At 39.2% G+C, this 20,853-nt stretch overlaps 1 protein-coding gene across 4 annotated transcripts in view; it reads left to right on the top strand.

Annotated features, from left to right (window-relative positions):
* Positions 1-20,853, top strand: part of ABR (ABR activator of RhoGEF and GTPase) — a 1,041,787-nt gene that overhangs the window by 983,075 nt on the left and 37,859 nt on the right. Inside the window, exon 1 of one of the 4 annotated variants that reach the window (XM_053706130.1) lies at positions 20,081-20,543. The exons of the other annotated variants lie outside the window; for them this stretch is intronic. Coding sequence (XP_053562105.1) covers positions 20,382-20,543 — 162 coding nt within the window. The 5' untranslated portion in view covers positions 20,081-20,381. Of the gene's footprint in view, positions 1-20,080; positions 20,544-20,853 lie in introns of those variants that run through there. 4 annotated transcript variants of the gene reach the window in all.

Here is a 20,853-nt window from a genome sequence, read left to right as displayed (position 1 = left end):
AGGGAGCAGTTTCTACTTTAGCTAAGCGTACCACTATCCCGGTGGAGGATAGCTGTGCTTTTTCAGATCCAATGGATAAAAAATTAGAGGGTTACCTTAAGAAAATGTTTGTTCAACAAGGTTTTATATTGCAACCCCTTGCATGCATCGCGCCGATTACGGCTGCGGCAGCATTTTGGATGGAGTCTCTGGAAGAGAACCTTAGTTCAGCTACGCTGGACGACATTACGGACAGGCTTAGAGTCCTTAAACTAGCTAATTCATTCATTTCGGAGGCCGTAGTACATTTAACCAAACTTACGGCTAAGAACTCAGGATTCGCCATTCAGGCACGTAGGGCGCTGTGGCTAAAATCCTGGTCAGCTGATGTAACTTCTAAGTCCAAATTACTTAATATACCTTTCAAAGGGCAAACTTTATTTGGGCCCGGTTTGAAAGAAATTATCGCTGACATTACAGGAGGTAAGGGCCACGCCCTGCCTCAAGACAAAGCCAAAGCTAAGGCTAGACAGTCTAATTTTCGTCCCTTTCGGAATTTCAAAACAGGAGCAGCACCAACTTCCACTGCACCAAAACAGGAAGGAGCCGTTGCTCGTTACAGACAAGGCTGGAAACCTAACCAGTCCTGGAACAAGGGCAAGCAGGCCAGGAAACCTGCTGCTGCCCCTAAGACAGCATGAATCGAGGGCCCCCGATCCGGGACCGGATCTAGTGGGGGGCAGACTCTCTCTCTTCGCCCAGGCTTGGGCAAGAGATGTTCAGGATCCCTGGGCGCTAGAGATCATATCTCAGGGATACCTTCTAGACTTCAAATTCTCTCCCCCAAGAGGGAGATTTCATCTGTCAAGGTTGTCAACAAACCAGATAAAGAAAGAAGCGTTTCTACGCTGTGTACAAGATCTGTTATTAATGGGAGTGATCCATCCGGTTCCGCGGTCGGAACAAGGACAAGGGTTTTACTCAAACCTGTTTGTGGTTCCCAAAAAAGAGGGAACTTTCAGGCCAATCTTGGATTTAAAGATCCTAAACAAATTCCTAAGAGTTCCATCGTTCAAAATGGAAACTATTCGGACAATCTTACCCATGATCCAAAAGGGTCAGTACATGACCACAGTGGATTTAAAGGATGCTTACCTTCACATACCGATTCACAAAGATCATTACCGGTATCTAAGGTTTGCCTTCTTAGACAGGCATTACCAGTTTGTAGCTCTTCCATTCGGATTGGCTACGGCTCCAAGAATCTTCACAAAGGTTCTGGGTGCCCTTCTGGCGGTACTAAGACCGCTAGGAATTTCGGTAGCTCCGTACCTAGACGACATTCTGATACAAGCTTCAAGCTTTCAAACTGCCAAGTCTCATACAGAGTTAGTTCTGGCATTTCTAAGGTCGCATGGATGGAAAGTGAACGAAAAGAAGAGTTCTCTCTTTCCTCTCACAAGAGTTCCATTCTTGGGGACTCTTATAGATTCTGTAGAAATGAAGATTTATCTGACAGAAGACAGATTAACAAAGCTTCTAAATGCATGCCGTGTCCTTCATTCCATTCAACTCCCGTCAGTAGCTCAATGCATGGAGGTGATCGGCTTAATGGTAGCAGCAATGGACATAGTACCCTTTGCACGTCTACATCTCAGACCGCTGCAATTGTGCATGCTGAGTCAGTGGAATGGGGATTACTCAGACTTGTCCCCTACTCTGAATCTGGATCAAGAGACCAGAAACTCTCTTCTATGGTGGCTTTCTCGGCCACATCTGTCCAGGGGGATGCCATTCAGCAGGCCGGACTGGACAATTGTAACAACAGACGCCAGCCTACTAGGTTGGGGCGCTGTCTGGAATTCTCTGAAGGCTCAGGGACAATGGAATCAGGAGGAAAGTCTCCTACCAATAAACATTCTGGAATTGAGAGCAGTTCTCAATGCCCTTCTGGCTTGGCCCCAGTTAAAAACTCGGGGGTTCATCAGGTTTCAGTCGGACAACATCACGACTGTAGCTTACATCAACCATCAAGGAGGGACAAGAAGCTCCCTAGCAATGATGGAAGTATCAAAGATAATTCGCTGGGCAGAGTCTCACTCTTGCCACCTGTCAGCAATCCACATCCCGGGAGTGGAGAACTGGGAGGCGGATTTCTTGAGTCGCCAGACTTTTCATCCGGGGGAGTGGGAACTTCATCCGGAGGTCTTTGCCCAAATACTTCGACGTTGGGGCAAACCAGAGATAGATCTCATGGCGTCTCGCCAGAACGCCAAACTTCCTCGCTACGGGTCCAGATCCAGGGATCCGGGAGCGGTTCTGATAGATGCTTTGACAGCACCTTGGAACTTCGGAATGGCTTATGTGTTTCCACCCTTCCCGCTGCTTCCTCGATTGATTGCCAAAATCAAACAGGAGAGAGCATCAGTGATTCTAATAGCGCCTGCATGGCCACGCAGGACTTGGTATGCAGATCTAGTGGACATGTCATCCTGTCCGCCTTGGTCTCTACCTCTAAGACAGGACCTTCTGATACAGGGTCCATTCAAACATCAAAATCTAACTTCTCTGAAGCTGACTGCTTGGAAATTGAACGCTTGATTTTATCAAAACGTGGTTTTTCTGAGTCGGTTATTGATACCCTGATACAGGCTAGGAAGCCTGTTACCAGAAGGATTTACCATAAGATATGGCGTAAATACCTATACTGGTGCGAATCCAAAGGTTACTCCTGGAGTAAGGTTAGGATTCCTAGGATATTGTCCTTTCTACAAGAAGGTTTAGAAAAGGGTTTATCGGCTAGTTCATTAAAGGGACAGATCTCAGCTCTGTCCATCTTGTTGCACAGGCGTCTGTCAGAAAATCCAGACGTCCAGGCCTTTGGTCAGGCTTTAGCTAGAATCAAGCCTGTGTTTAAAACTGTTGCTCCGCCATGGAGTTTAAACCTTGTTCTTAACGTTCTACAAGGAGTTCCGTTTGAACCCCTTCATTCCATTGATATAAAGTTGTTATCTTGGAAAGTGTTATTTTTAATGGCTATTTCTTCGGCTCGGAGAGTCTCTGAGTTATCAGCTTTACATTGTGATTCTCCTTATTTGATTTTTCATTCAGATAAGGTAGTTCTGCGTACTAAACCTGGGTTCTTACCTAAGGTAGTCACTAACAGGAACATCAATCAAGAGATCGTGGTTCCTTCCCTGTGCCCGAATCCTTCTTCAAAGAAGGAACGTCTTCTACACAATCTGGATGTAGTTCGTGCCCTCAAGTTCTACTTGCAGGCAACTAAGGATTTTCGACAAACGTCTTCCCTGTTTGTCGTGTACTCTGGTCAGAGGAGAGGTCATAAGGCTTCGGCTACCTCTCTCTCATTCTGGCTTCGTAGCATAATTCGTTTAGCCTATGAGACTGCTGGACAGCAGCCTCCTGAAAGAATTACAGCTCATTCTACTAGAGCTGTGGCTTCCACTTGGGCCTTTAAGAATGAGGCCTCTGTTGAACAGATTTGCAAGGCTGCAACTTGGTCTTCGCTTCATACTTTTTCCAAATTTTACAAATTTGACACTTTTGCTTCTTCGGAGGCTATTTTTGGGAGAAAGGTTCTTCAGGCAGTGGTTCCTTCTGTATAATGAGCCTGCCTATCCCTCCCGTCATCCGTGTACTTTTGCTTTGGTATTGGTATCCCAGAAGTAATGATGACCCGTGGACTGATCACACATAACAGAAGAAAACATAATTTATGCTTACCTGATAAATTCCTTTCTTCTGTTGTGTGATCAGTCCACGGCCCGCCCTGTTTTTTAAGGCAGGTAAATATTTTTTAAATTATACTCCAGTCACCACTTCACCCTTGGTTTCTCCTTTCTCGTTGATTCTTGGTCGAATGACTGGGAGTGACGTAGAGGGGAGGAGCTATATGCAGCTCTGCTGGGTGAATCCTCTTGCACTTCCTGTTGGGGAGGAGTTATATCCCAGAAGTAATGATGACCCGTGGACTGATCACACAACAGAAGAAAGGAATTTATCAGGTAAGCATAAATTATGTTTTTGCTTATTTTTGAAAACAATTTTAAAATACTTGTCAACAATTTTTAAACATTTTTTTTTATGCAAACTAGTTTTACTTAAAGGGACAGGAAACCCCAAAAAATTATTTCATGATTCAGATAAAGAATACAATTTTAAACAACTTTCTAATTTACTTCTATTATCTGATCTGTTTCATTCTCTTGGTATCAATTGTTGAAGGAGAAGCAATGCAGTACTGGTTTCTAACTGAACACATGGCTGAGCCAATGACAATCGGTATATATATATATATATATATATGCAGCATCCAATCAACAGCTAGGACCTAGGTTATCTGCAGCCCCTGAGCTTGCCTAGATAAACCTTTCAGCAAAGGATAACAAGAGAAGGAAGTACATTAAATAATAGAAGTAAATTAGAAAGTTGTTTAAAATTGTATTCTCTATCTGAATCATGAGACATTTTTTTTTGTTTCATGTCCCTTTAATTAGCCCTTTTAGGATATGCACAGATCTCAACCTGTTTTATGACACAGATACCGATTCAATTTCCTCAGATCTATCTTCTGAAGATGAGGTGTTATTAGATGACAAAAAATTATCAATATCAGATGAAGAGTCTGATTCCTCTCTGTTTATGCTTAAAATTGAACATCTGAGAACTATTTTAAGAGAAGTCTTAAAGGGACACTGAACCCAAAAAAAAATTATTTTGTGATTCATATAGAGCATGTAATTTTAAACAACTTTCTAATTTACTCCTATTATAAATTTTTCTTTCTTCTCTTGCTATCTTTATTTGAAAAAGAAGGCATCTAAGGTAAGGAGCTAGCCAATTTTTGATTCAGAACTCTGGACAGCACTTATTTATTGGTGCTGTCCAATCAGCAAGGACAACCTAGGTTGTTCACGAAAAAGATACCAAGAGAATGAAGAAAATTTGATAATAGGAGTAATTTAGAAAGTTGCTTAAAATTGCATGCTCTATCTGAATCACGAAAGAAAAAAAATTGAGTTAAGTGTCCCTTTAAGTTTCTTAGGGGAACAAGATCTTAAAGGACCAGTCAACACAGTAGATTTACATAATCATCAAATGCAAGATAACAAGACAATGCAATAGCACTTAGTCTGAATTTCAAATGAGTAGTAGATTTTTTTTCTGACAATTTTAAAAGTTATGTCTTGTCCTGTACCATGTGACAGCCATCAGCCAATCACAAATGCATACACGTACCATGTGACAGCCATTCACAAATGCATACACACTTATTCTTGCACATGCTCAGTAGGAGCTGGTGACTCAAAAAGATTAAATATAAAAAGACTGTGTACATTTAGTTAATGGAAGTACACTGGAAAGTTGTTTAAAATGGCATGCTCTATCTGAATAATGAAAGTTTAATTTTGATTGAGTGTCCCTTTAAGTCTACTGAAGAAAAGTCAGTTAAACAAATTAATTGAATTTTTAAACCAGCAGTTTTGGGCTCTTCAGAGCTGGCCTCTTTTAAAAGCAGAGACCTTTCTTTGTTTCCACTCGGACAATGTCACAGCAGTGGCATATATATATATATATATATATATCAATCACCAGGGAAGAACTCATGGTTCTCTAGCAATGAAATAAGTAGCTTGTATTCTTTCTTGGGCAGAGAAAAATCATGTCACAATTTCAGTTATGCACATTCCAGGAGTCAGGAATAGGGAAGCAGACTATCTGAGTCGTCAGTCTCTGCATCAAGAAGTATTTGATCAGATAGTAAAATGATGGGGTTTCCCAGAGCTAAAAAGATCCTGAGGAGAACAGTGAAATGTTTGGAAAATAAGTTTCTGCCTTCTTCAAAATGTTTTTCTTTTGTCCCTCCCAACATTACGGGTGGACTTCACATCTGAAGTATTCCCAATGCATAATGTATTGTGGACTCTCATCACCTTATGAAAGAAAACAAAATTTATACTTACCTTATAAACTCCTTTCTTTCACGTTATTGAGAGTCCACGAGTCCCTCCCAGGCCATGTTAAACTTTTAATTCTAATGTTTGAAGACAGTACCAATGTGCACCTCATTTTTCCTTGCTTTGTGCTTTCCTACCTTACTTTCTATTTCTTCTGCTTGTCTATAGGTAAGACTGGCATACCAGTGAGGTGGGAGGGATGAATTACTCTTGACATTTTGGTAATCTTTGCCTCCTCCTATTGGTAGGAATTGTCATCCCATGCATAATGGATCGTGCACTCTCACCACCATGAAAGAAAGGAATTTGTTAGGTAAGTATAACTTTTGTTTTTTGTCTACCGCAGAAATGGATTAGGAGCCTTTTAAATTGAGTCTTATTTGTTCTCGATTGACATACAGTCAACTTTTTCCATTTCTGTTTGTTATGTGTTTGTATTTTCCCTGTGGCACGTAAGAAACATGCCGTGGTGTTTGCACCTAGATATCAAATATGACAGCAAAATGCGTAAAAAAATCATTTTTTGATTACAGTAATTGGCGTGGATGAGGTATTGGGGAATTGTGTGCTCCAAGTTTAATTCTCGCAAAATCCAAATCTGTTTATGTTGCATTTGTGTGGAAACTCATGCTTATGACTGGTGCCTGCCAAACCTTGCTTGGCCTTTCCTCTCTCTCCGCCATCACTGTTCTTGGCCCATCTGGGACAAGCAATGTGAAATTAAAAGCAGATGTTGCTCAGGGGCATTTCTTTCTGTAAATGAAAATATTTACTTTTTTTCCCCCTTTCTTCCTTTTTAAAATGGACATAATTTATCGCTATGCCCAGGATACTTTATGGAATGCACAGTAATGTCTGACCACTTGTCTTTTTTTCCATAGTACTTTACAGGCATGCAGCTCTGCCAGCATTGCATTATTGTTTTTTTAGTCTGACTCAGAGCCTAAGGAAGCCAGTGTTTAATTGTCGACCCACTACTCACTGGAATTTGCATAAACAATATTTATGGTTATACTGACTTTTGTAACAGGTTTTAGAATGTTGTGTAATCCTTTTTGCCAGTGCACAGAATAAGATGCCTTGTAAGTGATGGATACAGCATTATGCAAACTCCTGGCTTGGCCGGTCTGTGTAATGCTGCTGTATCTTCACCTGATGTTATCAGATATAAATGAAAGCATGTCATGTTTAAAGATCATATTTGTTGTCATTTATAAAAGACGCACATACTGTATAACAAGGAAGTTCTTTCACATTGTTTCCTGCATCTGTATATTACTTTGAAAGATCTTAAAGGACCACTCAATGCAGTAGAATTGCATAATTAACAGGTGCATAATAAAAAGACAATGATTTAACACCTAGGGGCCGATTTATCATGTGTCTGGCGGACATGATCCGCTGTTGCGATCATGTCCGCCAGACAACGATAAATGCCAACAGCATACGCTGTTGGCATTTATCATTGCACAAGCAGTTCTGGTGAACTGCTTGTGCAATGCCGCCCCCTGCAGATTCAGGGGGTGTAAATCAACCCAAAAATGGGCCAGCTCTTAAGCTTTACATTCCTGCTTTTTAAATAAAGATAGCAAGAGAATGAAGAAAAAATGATAATAGGAGTAAATTAGAAAGTAGCTTAAAATAGCATGCTCTTTCTGAATCATGAAAGAAAAATGTGGGTTTAGTATCCCTTTAAGACCTCTGACTAAGGGATAGACTGGGCCCCCAATGTACACCAGCGAGGGTCAGAGATGATATTTCTTGCCAAGTGTAGCAGCCAGGCTCAACATTTATCTCTGCTCTCCTGTATGTGATGCTTAAAAGAAAGATCATCATATATAGAAAAACAAGAAGCAGCCATTATTGATTTATGGACTTATTCCAGATTTGTTTCCAGAACTGATTTCCAACACCTGCTGCTGCTCATTCAGTATTTTTCACTAGCAAACCCTGTTTCACGCAATGGGGTCAATGGGGGCTATAGCGAATGATGTCCGCTCGACATTGCTAAATGCCGACAGCATACGGTGTCGGCATTTAACAACGCACAAGCATTTTGTTCATTGCCGCCCCCTGCACATTTCGCGGCACATTGGCCACTAGCAGGGGGTGTCAATCATCCGGATCGGATCAGGATGATTGCAATCCACCACCTCTTACCATTGGCCGTAGAAAGCAGCACCCGCTGCTTATTAAATCTACCCCATTATCTTAATAGGAGATATAAACTCTCCCACTACATTTTGTTATTTTTATTATTTATTTTTTGTGTGCATTTAATGTATGAAGGCTTGGTATTGTAACACACAGCATTGGCCAGTATAGGTCCTTAATGCTTTCCTATTCTCAGAAGCATCTACTCTTAACTAAGCAGCCTCCCAGAACAAATAGGATTTGCATTTCCCTTTATGAGCAGCACTGGCATGTTTTGCCCTGCGATTCATTCAGTGTCACAGTTTCGGAAGCAGAAGGCATCCAGCAGTAGAACCAAGTAGCTTTTGTCTAGTGGCTGCCATTCTTATCAGCTCCTGTCAGAAGCAGATATCACAAATGGTAGCAAAGCCATAGCTGACAAAGAAGGGGAGTTGTGCGCGAACAAACGTACATAATGAATGCGTCTCATCACAGCAAGAGAGAGACCGTACGTTGTATCTTCTTTAGCCTTCTGGCCTGATAGTATAGTACCAAACAGATAAATATTTTCTGTTGCCATAGCAAACACAATCTAAAAATCGTGGCTAGCAGCAAAATACCGGGTTTAATTTAAATATGTTTGCCTTATCGTGATTATGCTACTTCAAAGAGTCTATTATATACTTCAGAAGATCTAATTGTGGAGTGAAAACCCTTAGAGAAGGGGATTTTAGTATGGCCTAACTCACTAAGAGAAGACATTTTAAGGGATATAGAAGTCAGATAGGATTCAGCTTTAAACAGCTTTGCAGTTTACTTCTTTTATCACATTTATTTGTTTCTCTTGGTATCTTTTGTTGAAGCTTAGCTTCTTTCCATTAAGGCCTATATAGATGCAGGAGTGTACACAACTCTGAAGCACTATAAGGCAGCTGAGTGCACAACGTTTGTAACCATAGTATACGTATATTTCTCAAGACAGCTACTTCTAAATATGCTCTCAAGGAAACAAAGGATTCCAAGAAAATTATCTGAATGGGGGGGGGGGGGGCAAAAAAGTTTTTTTTTCTTTCTATGTTCTATCTAAATTCATGAAAGTTAAATTTTCTTACCTCTATGTCTTTAAGCCTTATAGAACAATGAACAGATTTATACACATACATGGCCTATTAGGGTATCTTATAAGTGAAATATCACATATTTTTAAACCCTCTGCTGTCATATACATTTGAATCACATTGCTTCAGGCCTTCTTAACTCCTTAGCTGACAATCTCTGAAATAGCTAGCGAAGGACAAGTTGACTGAGAAGGACCCTTTAACATTTATCAAGCACCCGTTTAGAAAAGAAAATGCCAGCATCCTTAATGCATTATTTGTCTACACAGGAAAATAATTTCAATGACTGATCCATTAGAATTTATATTCTGCACACAGGTGTTTTTTAAAAAAAATATATAAAAATCTTACCAAAACATTTAACAAGGAAGTCCGCTGTTACTTATTGTCATCACCATTGACAAGAAAACCAGTGAACCATATGAGATGGTACTATACAACAGAGGGAACTGCAACTAGTAATGTATTTTCCTTTTAAATATCGTCCAACACTAAAACTCTGCTGTAACCCCAGTAGGTGTAATGTGAATGTTAGACAGTACAAACCTCTTGGTTTGCACATGAATTTAGTTCCTTATGGGGCACCTCAAAGTCTGTAAACCATATGTGCACAATAACATTAGCTGCATGAGCATCAAGTACAGTACTTAGAGTTCAGGTAATCAACGATGAATAGTTTTAAAGACACACAACACTAGTGTTTGCTGTTTTCTGTCTTTATAGATATATTTTTTTCTTAAAATGATCTGAATATTATGAGTTTGAGGACTTGCTTGTGGGGGTAATGAAAACTTTGACCATTTTTAGAATGTTCTTCTGCTGTTACAGAGGTCTGTCCCCTCTAAGTTCCATAAGAATAGCCTGTGGCATATATGCAATTAATGTTCCATGCTGCACTTGATTTGCAAGACACGTGCACACTCCTGAGCCTTCCTCAGTTTACTTTAATGATGTAGCTAATATTCAAGACTGCATACCAAGAGAAAGAGGTACGCTTGATAATAGAAGTACATTGTTTTTGTTTTTTCTAATTGTACAGTCTAATTTTGACTTATCATGAACAAGGCCATTAGTAGAAGTGCAATTGAAAGGACTTGTTAAACATGAGATATGTGACAACAGGATGGAGGCTGGATATTACCCAAACGTTATAACATTAATAAGGATAAATTAGCATAAAACAATGCACCCCAGAAAGACTACTGGCAGCATCACATTTTTTTGGACAACTTGTTCTGGTTGATTTATATCACAGGGATATAATTATGGTAGAAGTTTAACCACAAAAGAAGTGCCAGGACTTGCCCTAGGAAATTAATGAGCAATGGGGATGCAGTTAGTGGCAAAACAAAAGTTGCATTTAGAGTTATTTAACACCAAGTTTATAGGGGGTTAATGATGGTGCTTTAAGCATGATACCAAGTATTGTTTTTTAGAAAGAAGTTAAGACATATGGCACAGGTACGCAAGTGCTTAGACTGGTGTCTTTGTGCACCATCCAGAAGAACATTTCATTTTATTGCGTGCTGCTTCTATCAAAGAGCCATACTAGTCAAATAAGTATGTGTTTAACCCCCTAAATAACTCATCTATGTAACTATTGCTGCTGATTGGATCTGCAGCAATCTCCTCTTAGGGCCAGCAGTGTACAAGTTGCATGGTTAACCCACTTGTGGGGGTTAAACACACAGAAGTGCAGGGTCAATAGTCTTAAAATGACATGCTCTTAACGAATTAGAGCATGCCATTTTTTTACTATCATAGCCCTTGAAGCATAACTGCAATAGTTTGTGCAGCCTCTGTGTTTTCATGGTCTGCATATTGAAAATAGTCTGTTGCTTAAAGTCCTTCATAGTATAATAAGCCTGTCAAAATGTGGAAGTACATTTATAGCATGTGTGAATCTGGTGGGTCTGTTCTTGTGAAGCTGTTTAGAATAGGATCCCCTTGTCGCCATCTACAAATGGACTAGTATTCAATTAAAGTGCTTCTGAAGATATTATCAATCTAGAGTAAAGTCATCTGATTGGCCAGATATGTGTCAGTAGTTGTATCAGCAGCCAGAAAAGATGCGTCAGGACAGGAGTTTCCATTTAATTAAACTTACCAAGCTTCAGATGGCTATTTAAGTTCTTTCATACCAATATATATACAATATCAAATCTGTTGAAGCCATTGTTGATATACATTTACCCTATATACAATGATCAGTTCATTCATCATACCTCTTAGGTTGTATGGATATGTGGCATGTGCAAAATGCCCACTAGAGAATCATTGTAATCTGTTAATTGGTATTTGTACTCAAACAGTTTCCATGATTTATAATGACAAAAACAACAGTTGGCTGTTTCTGCTTTTTAGCATAATGTGTTTACCAGTTCTTTACATTCTGTTACAGTTCTAGGGAAAAGCAAATGATGCATTCAGTCCCTAGAGTTCTAGTAAACTGGAATATCTGGGGAGCTTCACTTTTAAGCCATCTCAGAATCATTCCAAGCATTTATAATATATTTAACCTTAGCTAGTGGCTTCATTCTTAATGTTGACCCAAATTGAGATGTATCAATATTATAATAGAACTATTCATAATATTGTAAAAAAAAAAATACACTATATGACCAAAAGTATGTGGACACCCTTCCTAATTATTGAGTTCAGCTGTTTCAGCCACATACATTGCTATTAAGTAAATAAAATCCAGCACATAGCCATGACATCTCCATAAACCAACATTGGCAGTAGATTGGGTCGTACTTGCGAGCTCAGTGACTTTAAATGTGGCACTGTTATAGGATGCCACCTTTGCCACAAGTCAGTTTGGGACATTTCTGCCCTACAAAATCTATCCTGGTTAATTGTAAGTGCTACTGTTGAGAAGTAGAAGCATCTAGGAGCAAAAACAGCCCAGCCATGAAGTGGTAAGCAACACAAACTGAAATAATGGGGCCTTCGAGTGCTGAAGAGTGTAGCGAGTAAAAATCGCCTATCTGTTGCATCACTCACTACGGAATTCCAAACTGCCGCTGGAAGCAACATCAGCATAACAACTGTCTGTCAAGAGCTATATGAAATGGGTTTTCACAGCTGAGCAGCTGTACACAAGCCTTACATCTATATGCACATTGCCAAGTATTGACTGGAATGGTGTAAAGACTTTGGAGCAGTGAAAACTTATTTTCTGGAGTGATAAATCTAGCTTTGCTATCTGACGGGACTGATGGAAGAATTTGGGCATGATAGATTTCTAGAGAATGTATAATGCCTACTGTACATTTTTGTGGAAGAGGGCTGTTTTTCAGTGTTCAGCAAGGCCCCTTAGTTCCAATGAAGGCTCATCTTAATGCTACAGGATGCAGCCATTTTAAACAATAGGGTTCTTCCTACTTTGTGGCAACAGTTTGATGAAGGGCCCTTGCCTGTTCCAGCATGACTATGCCCCAGTGCTCAAAGTGAGGTCCATGAAGACATGATTTTAAAAGTTTAATGTTAAGGAACTTGAAAGTCTTGCACAGAACACTGACTCAACCACATTGAACACCTTTAGAATGATTTGGAATGCTGACTGCAAGCCAGACCTTCTAGTCTAGTCTGACCTCACAAATGCTTTTTGTTTGCTGAATGGGCAAAAATTCCTAAATTATGTGAAAGGCCTTCCCAAAAGAGTAGAAGCTTTTGTAGCTGCAAAGGGAGTGCCAGCAATCACTTTGCAGTATCATACTTTGACAGAAGATGAACATGTTCCACAGATCACCTGTGAATCTGACAACAGATAAGTACTCATTTATATTAGCTATCTAGCTTTATTCAGTGTAGTTTCTCCTTTAACTAAGGATGTATCAGAACCCAGTATTTGTTCTATCTTTGCTCTACTGTCCTTATCTCTCTAGGCAATGCATTTTACGTTTTGTCCTTGTTTCTGTATGGGCAATTCCATAGTGTTGGACTTAGAATTTAGAGAGTTTTTCCACATAGTTTTTAATTATCTCAGTATTTCTGTGGAAATCATAAAGTGTGTACTGCAAGCCTCAGTGATTATAACCTTTCAACTCTGTTGCTTCACATATTTTCTAAAAAAAAAATATTTTGGTGTTAGAAGTAAAAAGTCTAAAGATTATTGGTTTTGAACATGAGATAAAATTAAACTAGTTCTACATAATAAATGCATAACGTATTTATCTGAAATAGATATTTAATACACGTTTTTGAATAATCTCAGCATTCTAGTAGAATCACAGAGAATAAAACAACAAATACCTGAATACGTCATATTATGAGCCCCATGTACCTCCACATGAAATAGAAGCTTCCATTTTTTTAATATCAAATCCAATCTACCTTTTCAGGCCAGTAATAATATTTTCCTGTTTTTGATGGGTGTATTACTTTCACTTCAGCTTCATTAGGCAAAGCTGTATCTCACCAGGATAGAGCATATTTTCATACCTGACCACAACCCAGTCATTAGGTTTAGCACATCAATAGATTTACAGTTATAGATTGCTCCTTATTGTCAGGTGTTTGCAGTAATCAACATCATCATTATCTTCAGAGGAGGAGGTGTAATCTCCTACAAGACTTGTTTGTTTTCTGGTGATGATGGTAAGCTCCTAAGCTTTGCCTAGAGATTGCTTGGTCTGGAAAGTTACTGAGGAAACTCCAGGCTGATATTGAGCTACCTTAACATTTTCTTCTGCTTTCTTTTTTCATGATACCACTTCTTCACCCTATTGTGTTCTTTGTCACAAAATTCCTCTTTCTTTGTTGCACTTTCTTTCTGTCTCCTGGCAATCTTCTTCCTAAGTCTGTCCCTTTCTAAAACAGCAGCTCACTTTGCTGGATCACACTTTTCCCTACGCCGAGCCATCTTCTTATTGGTAAGAGCCATTGGCCTCTAGGCCGTCAACCGCAAATACGCTGGAATTCCGCAGCATATTTGTGGCGAGGCTGATTCACCATAGTTATCAAGCCCTACAGACCGGCAAAAGTAGAATCTAGTGACGTAACATACGATCCGGCGGACTCAGTCCGACACAGATCGATGGCTACGTCACTACAGATGTTCCGAACGCAAGTTCGGCACAATCTGACTACTTTTAGAAGTTATCAAACTACAACCAGGTACGCTCGCCACTATTCCCTGGAGGCGGCGGATCCCATAGGAATCAATGGGAGTCTGACAGCAGCGAGAGCTCATGTTCGCTGCTGCCCGATATCCCATTGATTCCTATGGGAAATGTCTGCACCTAACACCCTAACATGTACCCCGAGTCTAAACACCCCTAATCTGCCCCCCCCCTACACCGCCACTACCTACTTTATACTTATTAACCCCTAAACCGCCGCTCCCGGACCCCGGCGCAGCTAAATAAAATGTTTAACCCCTAAACCGCCGATCCCGGACCCCGCCGCAACTATAATACATTTATTAACCCCTAAACCGCCGCTCCCTGACCCCGCCGCCACCTACATTATACCTATTAACCCCTAATCTGCCGCCCCCTATACCGCCACCACCTACATAAAGTTATTAACCCCTATCCTGCCGATCCCGGACCCCGCCGCAAATAAATTAATTGTTTAACCCCTAAACCGTCGCTCCCGGAGCACACCGCCACCTACATTACATTTATTAACCCCTAATCTGCCCCCCCTACACCGCCGCCACCACCTACATTATATCTATTAACCCCTAAACCTAAGTCTAACCCTAACCCCCCCCTAACTTAAATATTATTTAAATGAATCTAAATAAATATTCCTATAATTAAATAAATTATTCCTATTTAAAACTAAATACCTATAAAATAAACCCTAAGATAGCTACAATATAATTAATAATTACATTGTAGCTAGCTTAGGGTTTATATCTATTTTACAGACAACTTTGTATTTATTTTAACTAGGTAGAATAGTTATTAAATAGTTATTAACTATTTAATAGCTACCTAGTTAAAATAACTACAAATGTACCTGTAAAATAAATCCTAACCTAAGTTACAATTCGACCTAACACTACACTACCATTAAATAAATTAAATTAATTAAATACAATTACCTACAATTAAATAAAAATAACTAAAATTAACTAAAGTACAAAAAAAAACTATAAATTACAGACAATAAAAAAAAAAATTACAAGAAGTTTAAACTAATTACACCTAATCTAAGCCCCCTAATAAAATAAAAAATCCCCCCAAAATAATAAAATTCCCTACCCTAAACTAAATTACAAATAGCCCTTAAAAGGGCTTTTTGCGGGGCATTGCCCCAAAGTAATCAGCTCTTTTACCTGTAAAAAAAGAAAAACACCCCCCCAACATTAAAACCCACCACCCACACCCAACCTTACTCTAAAACCCACCCAAACCCCCGTTAAAAAAACCTAACACTACCCCATTGAAGATCACCCTACCTTGAGCCGTCTTCACCCAGCCGGGCCTAAGTCCTCAACGAATCCGGGCGAAGTGGCCCTCCAGATGGGCAGAAGTCTTCATCCAATCCGGCCAGAAGAGGTCCTCCAGATGGGCAGTAGTCTTCATCCAAGCGGCATCTTCTATCTTCTTCCATCCGGCGAGGAGCGGCACCATCTTGAAGACATCCGACGCGGAGCATCCATCGATCCCGACGACTAAACGAAGAATGACGGTTCCTTTAAATGAAGTCATCCAAGATGGTGTCCCTTGAATTCCGATTGGCTGATAGGATTCTATCAGCCAATCGGAATTAAGGTAGGAAAAATCCGATTGGCTGATGAAATGGTCTGGGATCGGCAGGATAGGGGTTAATAACTTTATGTAGGTGGCGGCGGTATAGGGGGCGGAAGATTAGGGGTTAATAGGTATAATGTAGGTGGCAGCGGAGTCCAGGAGCGGTGGTTTAGGGGTTAAACAATTTATTTAGTTGCGGCGGGGTCCGGGATCGGCAGGATAGGGGTTAATAACTTTATTTAGTTGTGGGGGGCTCCGGGAGCGGCTGTATAGGGGATAAAACAGTATAGTATAGTGTGGGTGCTTAGTGACAGGCTTGCAAGAAAGCTGTAAAAAAGCCAGTGCTTGGTGCGCGGCTTTTTGACTGCTTTCTTGATAAACGTATTCAGGTCCGCGGCGGCGTATTGGGGCCGGCAAATGCTAGAAAGTAGACGGCTTGATAACTAGAGGCCATAACCTTAAAATAAAAGGAAATTAGTTTGAATAATAATACATCACTTCCTCTTTGGTGTTGGACGTAGATTCTTCCAGTTTCTTAGCTCATCACTTCTGCTGACACCAGTTAAAGGGACAGTCTACAATAGAATTGTTTATTGTTTAGAAAGATAGATAATCCCTTTATTACCCATTCCCCAGTTTTGTATAACCAACACAGTTATATTAATATACTTTTACCTCTGGTAAATATTATAACGTATATTAATATATCAATGTTGGTTGTACAAAGCTGGGGAATGGGTAGTAAAGGTGTTGTCTATCTTTTTAAACAATAACAATTTTAGTGTAGACTGTCCTTTTAAGAAAATATATTTTGATTTTGGTTTGATTTGTGCTGTCTGCAGTGTACATGAAACAGGAAAAATAAATAATGAAAGTATATTGCAAGTGTCTTTTACTATGCATACTTAAAGGGATATGAAACCCAAGTTTCAAGTTTGCTTTTGTTTTTTCATGATTCAGACATGCAATTTTAAGCAACTTTCTAATTTACTCATATTATCATTTTTTTTCTTTGTTCTCTTGGTATCTTTATTTGAAAAAGCAAGAATGTAAGCTTAGGAGCCAGCTCATTTTTGGTTCAGACCCTGGGTAGCACTTGCTGATTAATGGCTACATTTTATAGAGACATATAGATAGGTCTGTGACTGTAGAAAGTATATAGATAAATATATATAGATGTACAGTATGTGTATACAGTATATAGAGATGTATGTGAATATAAATACATATAGATGCGTGTGTATATACAGTATATAGATTGATGTGTGTGTGTTTGATAAATTCACTTTCTATAATTTGTTCATGATCATTTAGGGGAAAGTAAATTCCAGTGTTGCTTCTTTTAAAAACCTCTGGTTTTGAAACATAGAATTTGATGGTGGATAAGAACTAAAAGGGCCATCAAGTCTACCTATATTACTGTTTTCTTAGCATAGCCTTTTACACATCCCAGACATTTATTAATTATTTTACTGTCCTTGACCCCTATTGGAAGTGTGTTCCATGAGTCTACCACCCTTTCTGTAAAAAAAAAAAAGGCTTCCTTGTGACCCCTTGTTTTGTTATTTCTGCTACTAATACCTTTCCCAATGCAACCAAGTATTGGACTGGCCTTACTGGCTGCACTGCTGCATTGTTTACTAAAGATCGTAACAACTAATGAAAGAATCATGGTTACTGTGAACAACTAATTGTGCTAGTGCCTGGAGTACAAATGCTTAAAACAGTATGTGCTGATCACTTTTTAATTGTGTCCTCATGGGTCACATTAATTGTATGTTGTTTAACATTTTAAGTTTTAAACCCTCTTTCTGATCTTAAAAATCTATTTGTGACCATGTGATTAGCCTATCCCCTTCAATCCAAGTAACTACTTGCAGGCAGGTCCCCACGGTGTGACCCTAACTTTCATTGGTAGGGAATATGTAGTGACATCACTTTACTAACTGAAACCTCCTGTACAGAAAGGAGCACACAAGGGAATTTGATTATTTGGTCAGGCTGAATTTTAACGGTTAGGCATTTTAATGGAATGAACTATATAAGACCCATACTAATTACAGTATGTTTTGTTAGTCATTTTTAAGTAGGTTTTTTTGTTTTGTTTTTTAAATAAAACTTGTATTTTAAAACACTTTATTTATAATCTGGTAAAAATGCCCTTCTTTTGTTAACATTTAAAGGCAAAGTATGTGTGACTGATAGCACTAAATTATGCACCTAGATGTTTGTTCAAACCAAGCACTACCCTATACATTAGTACTATCCTAATTAAGTTCACAACCTCACTTAGAATACACAACATAGACAGCAAACCTAAAGAATGCCCAGATTCAGGAGATCTTCCAAAATTTCAAATTAGCAAATAGAATGAAACCTTTTCTAATTGGCTGATTTTAAATTGAATTGGAAAATCAGCCAATAGAAATGCAAGGCATACCTATATAAAAAATATACTTTTTTACCAGTTAGTTTTTTTTAGTGTAGTTTTTTTTTTATTTAGACTGTTTATTTTAGACTGGCAAAATAGCTATGATCACTTTATTGCTGTGGGGGTAGTGGCGGTATGGGGTTAATAGGTTAGGTGGTTTGTTGAGGTGGATGTAATGGTGGTATAGGGGTTAACTAGTGTAGGGGTAATTGCGTTGGTGGGTTAGGTTTGGGGTTAATAGTGTAGGCTGCAGTACGTTTATTTGTTTTGTGCTAATCTGCGATATATGCAAAAGGCATCCTTTACTTTACATCGCCAATGTAGAGAAAGGAAGCATTGCCAAGAGGTGTTTTACTATATGGGTGGCGGTATAGTAGAACGCCCCTCAGCAATGCCACATATCCCATTTGAATATATCACTGCATTGCAGGTTTTTGGATCATCAGGGCCTCTGTATGGATAGTAGAAATGAAAGGCATATGAGGAAAACCATATCAATTCCTGTATTTAAAGGGACATGAAACCCCATTTTTTTCTTTCATGATTCAGATAGAGAATACAATTTTAAAAACATTTCCAATTTACTTCTATTATTTCATTTGCTTCCTTATCTTGTTATCCTCTGCTGAAAGGTTATCTAGGTAAGCTCAGAAGCAGCAAAGAACCTAGGTTCTCGCTGCTGATTGTGGGCTACAGATATATAACAATTGTCATTGGGTCACCCATGTGTTTAGTTAGAAACCAGTAGTGCATTGCTGCTCCTTCAACAAATGATATCAAGAGAATGAAGCACATTTGTTAATAGAAGTAAACTGGAAAGTTGCTTAAAATTATATGTTCTACCTAAACCATGAAAGAACATTTTTGGGTTTCATGTCCCTTTAATAGATGATTGTCAGTATTTTGTATCTTCTTACTAAATACAGATGTATGCATTACCAGCATGGGAACTCTTATGACTAACTTATAGGGGTATATGTTACTGGGAAATTATATCTGCCAGATAGATTGGAAATTATGGGAAAACATATCCCATCCAAGATTCTGAAAGAGTCTATAAAAGCAGTGTTCTCATAAGAGGAAAGGTTCGTTCTGACCCAGTTACTCATGCTGTCTGTAATGCACCCATGACCTGGTTTGTACATTCTTAACTCTTCAGATGCCAATGCTGCTTGTAATTTATTTTAAGTTTCTGCTTTCTTTTTTTTTTCTTTTTTTTTTAAACATTAGCTCAACAATAGCAGTAAATAATATTTTTTTGTTTTGGTTGTATATACTTTTTTATTCAAAGTATTGATGTTTTTTTATTTCATACAGTTTTATTTGCAACAATGATCTCAATTTCTCTGGATGAACTGGTTCTTAAAAATGTTGTGGTTGGTAGCTTTTAATATCAGTTTGATAAATACTGCATGGAGATTAACTTTAATATTCATAAACATAAGAAGCATCTGTTTATGCTGATATAGTGCTAAACGCATATATCAGGTGCCACATAGGGATTCAATTAGAAATAGTGCAGCATTATTAGCTTTGATTTCTTGCATCGGTTTTATGTTACTGTGTTAAACAAAGTTCTATCTTTTCATCCTTTGCACTGCGTGATACATAAGCGGTTAAATATGTAGGGGTAGAACACAGAAGGGGAGGGGGAGGAGTAAGCAGAGAAGGGGCTGCCTTTTGAATCACCTTCTCTGGGTCTCTAATACTCTGGCACTCAGATCTATGTAAGTCCCACCAGTGATTTCCTGGAGCTTGTTATCTGCACACCAGTTCTCTATTTGCTCAGAGTAGGAAGCTGAGCTGTCAGTCCAGTACGTGCTGATGGGAATACTTTCATTGATTGTTATCTTGTGCAAGAATGGGAATCTGTGCAAGGTGTGAGAAGTGAACTGTGGGAGGCAGGAAGCTGGTCATTCTTTGTACAGGTGCCTGAAAAGAGTCAATACGTCTGCTCAGAAGGTGACAGGGGAGATTGGATCAGCTGGGGAGTGAAAGTACCCATCATAGTATTTATTGGCTGCAGCTGACCATGACAGAGGTGTTAATGCAGACGGACTGCAACCTGAACTCTGTGTGTGAGCATCTCGAGCACTGCTGCCTTGAAAGAATAGAGGAAACGGGGGCCAAACGTTCTGGTAACACAGGGGCACGACTCTGGGGCAGAGTGCGCAGCAAGCTGCTCCGACAAAAGGTAACTGAAAAACTTCACCAGTTTAATGCTGTGCTGTGTAAAGGGGCAAAGTACTTGTGTAAGAGAGACATTCTCCTATATGTTTCTTTAATGATCTAAGTCCTGACAGCAATTCTACTTTTGTTATTGGTTCAAACCATGGAAACCAATAACTTGGCACTGACTTCATTTCAATTATGGATTGAAATGGACAATTTTAGAACAAACATACCAATGAATACAGATGTTTCTATTTAGTGTAGGGCTTATTACTGGTGAACCACAAACCCATGGAAATGAGGAGCATGGAGCCTTTAATGCTATGCTCAGC

The sequence above is a fragment of the Bombina bombina genome, chromosome 3 (genome assembly GCF_027579735.1).
Source record: "Bombina bombina isolate aBomBom1 chromosome 3, aBomBom1.pri, whole genome shotgun sequence".
NCBI lineage: Eukaryota > Metazoa > Chordata > Amphibia > Anura > Bombinatoridae > Bombina > Bombina bombina.
This window is presented reverse-complemented; position numbering and strand designations above follow the sequence as displayed.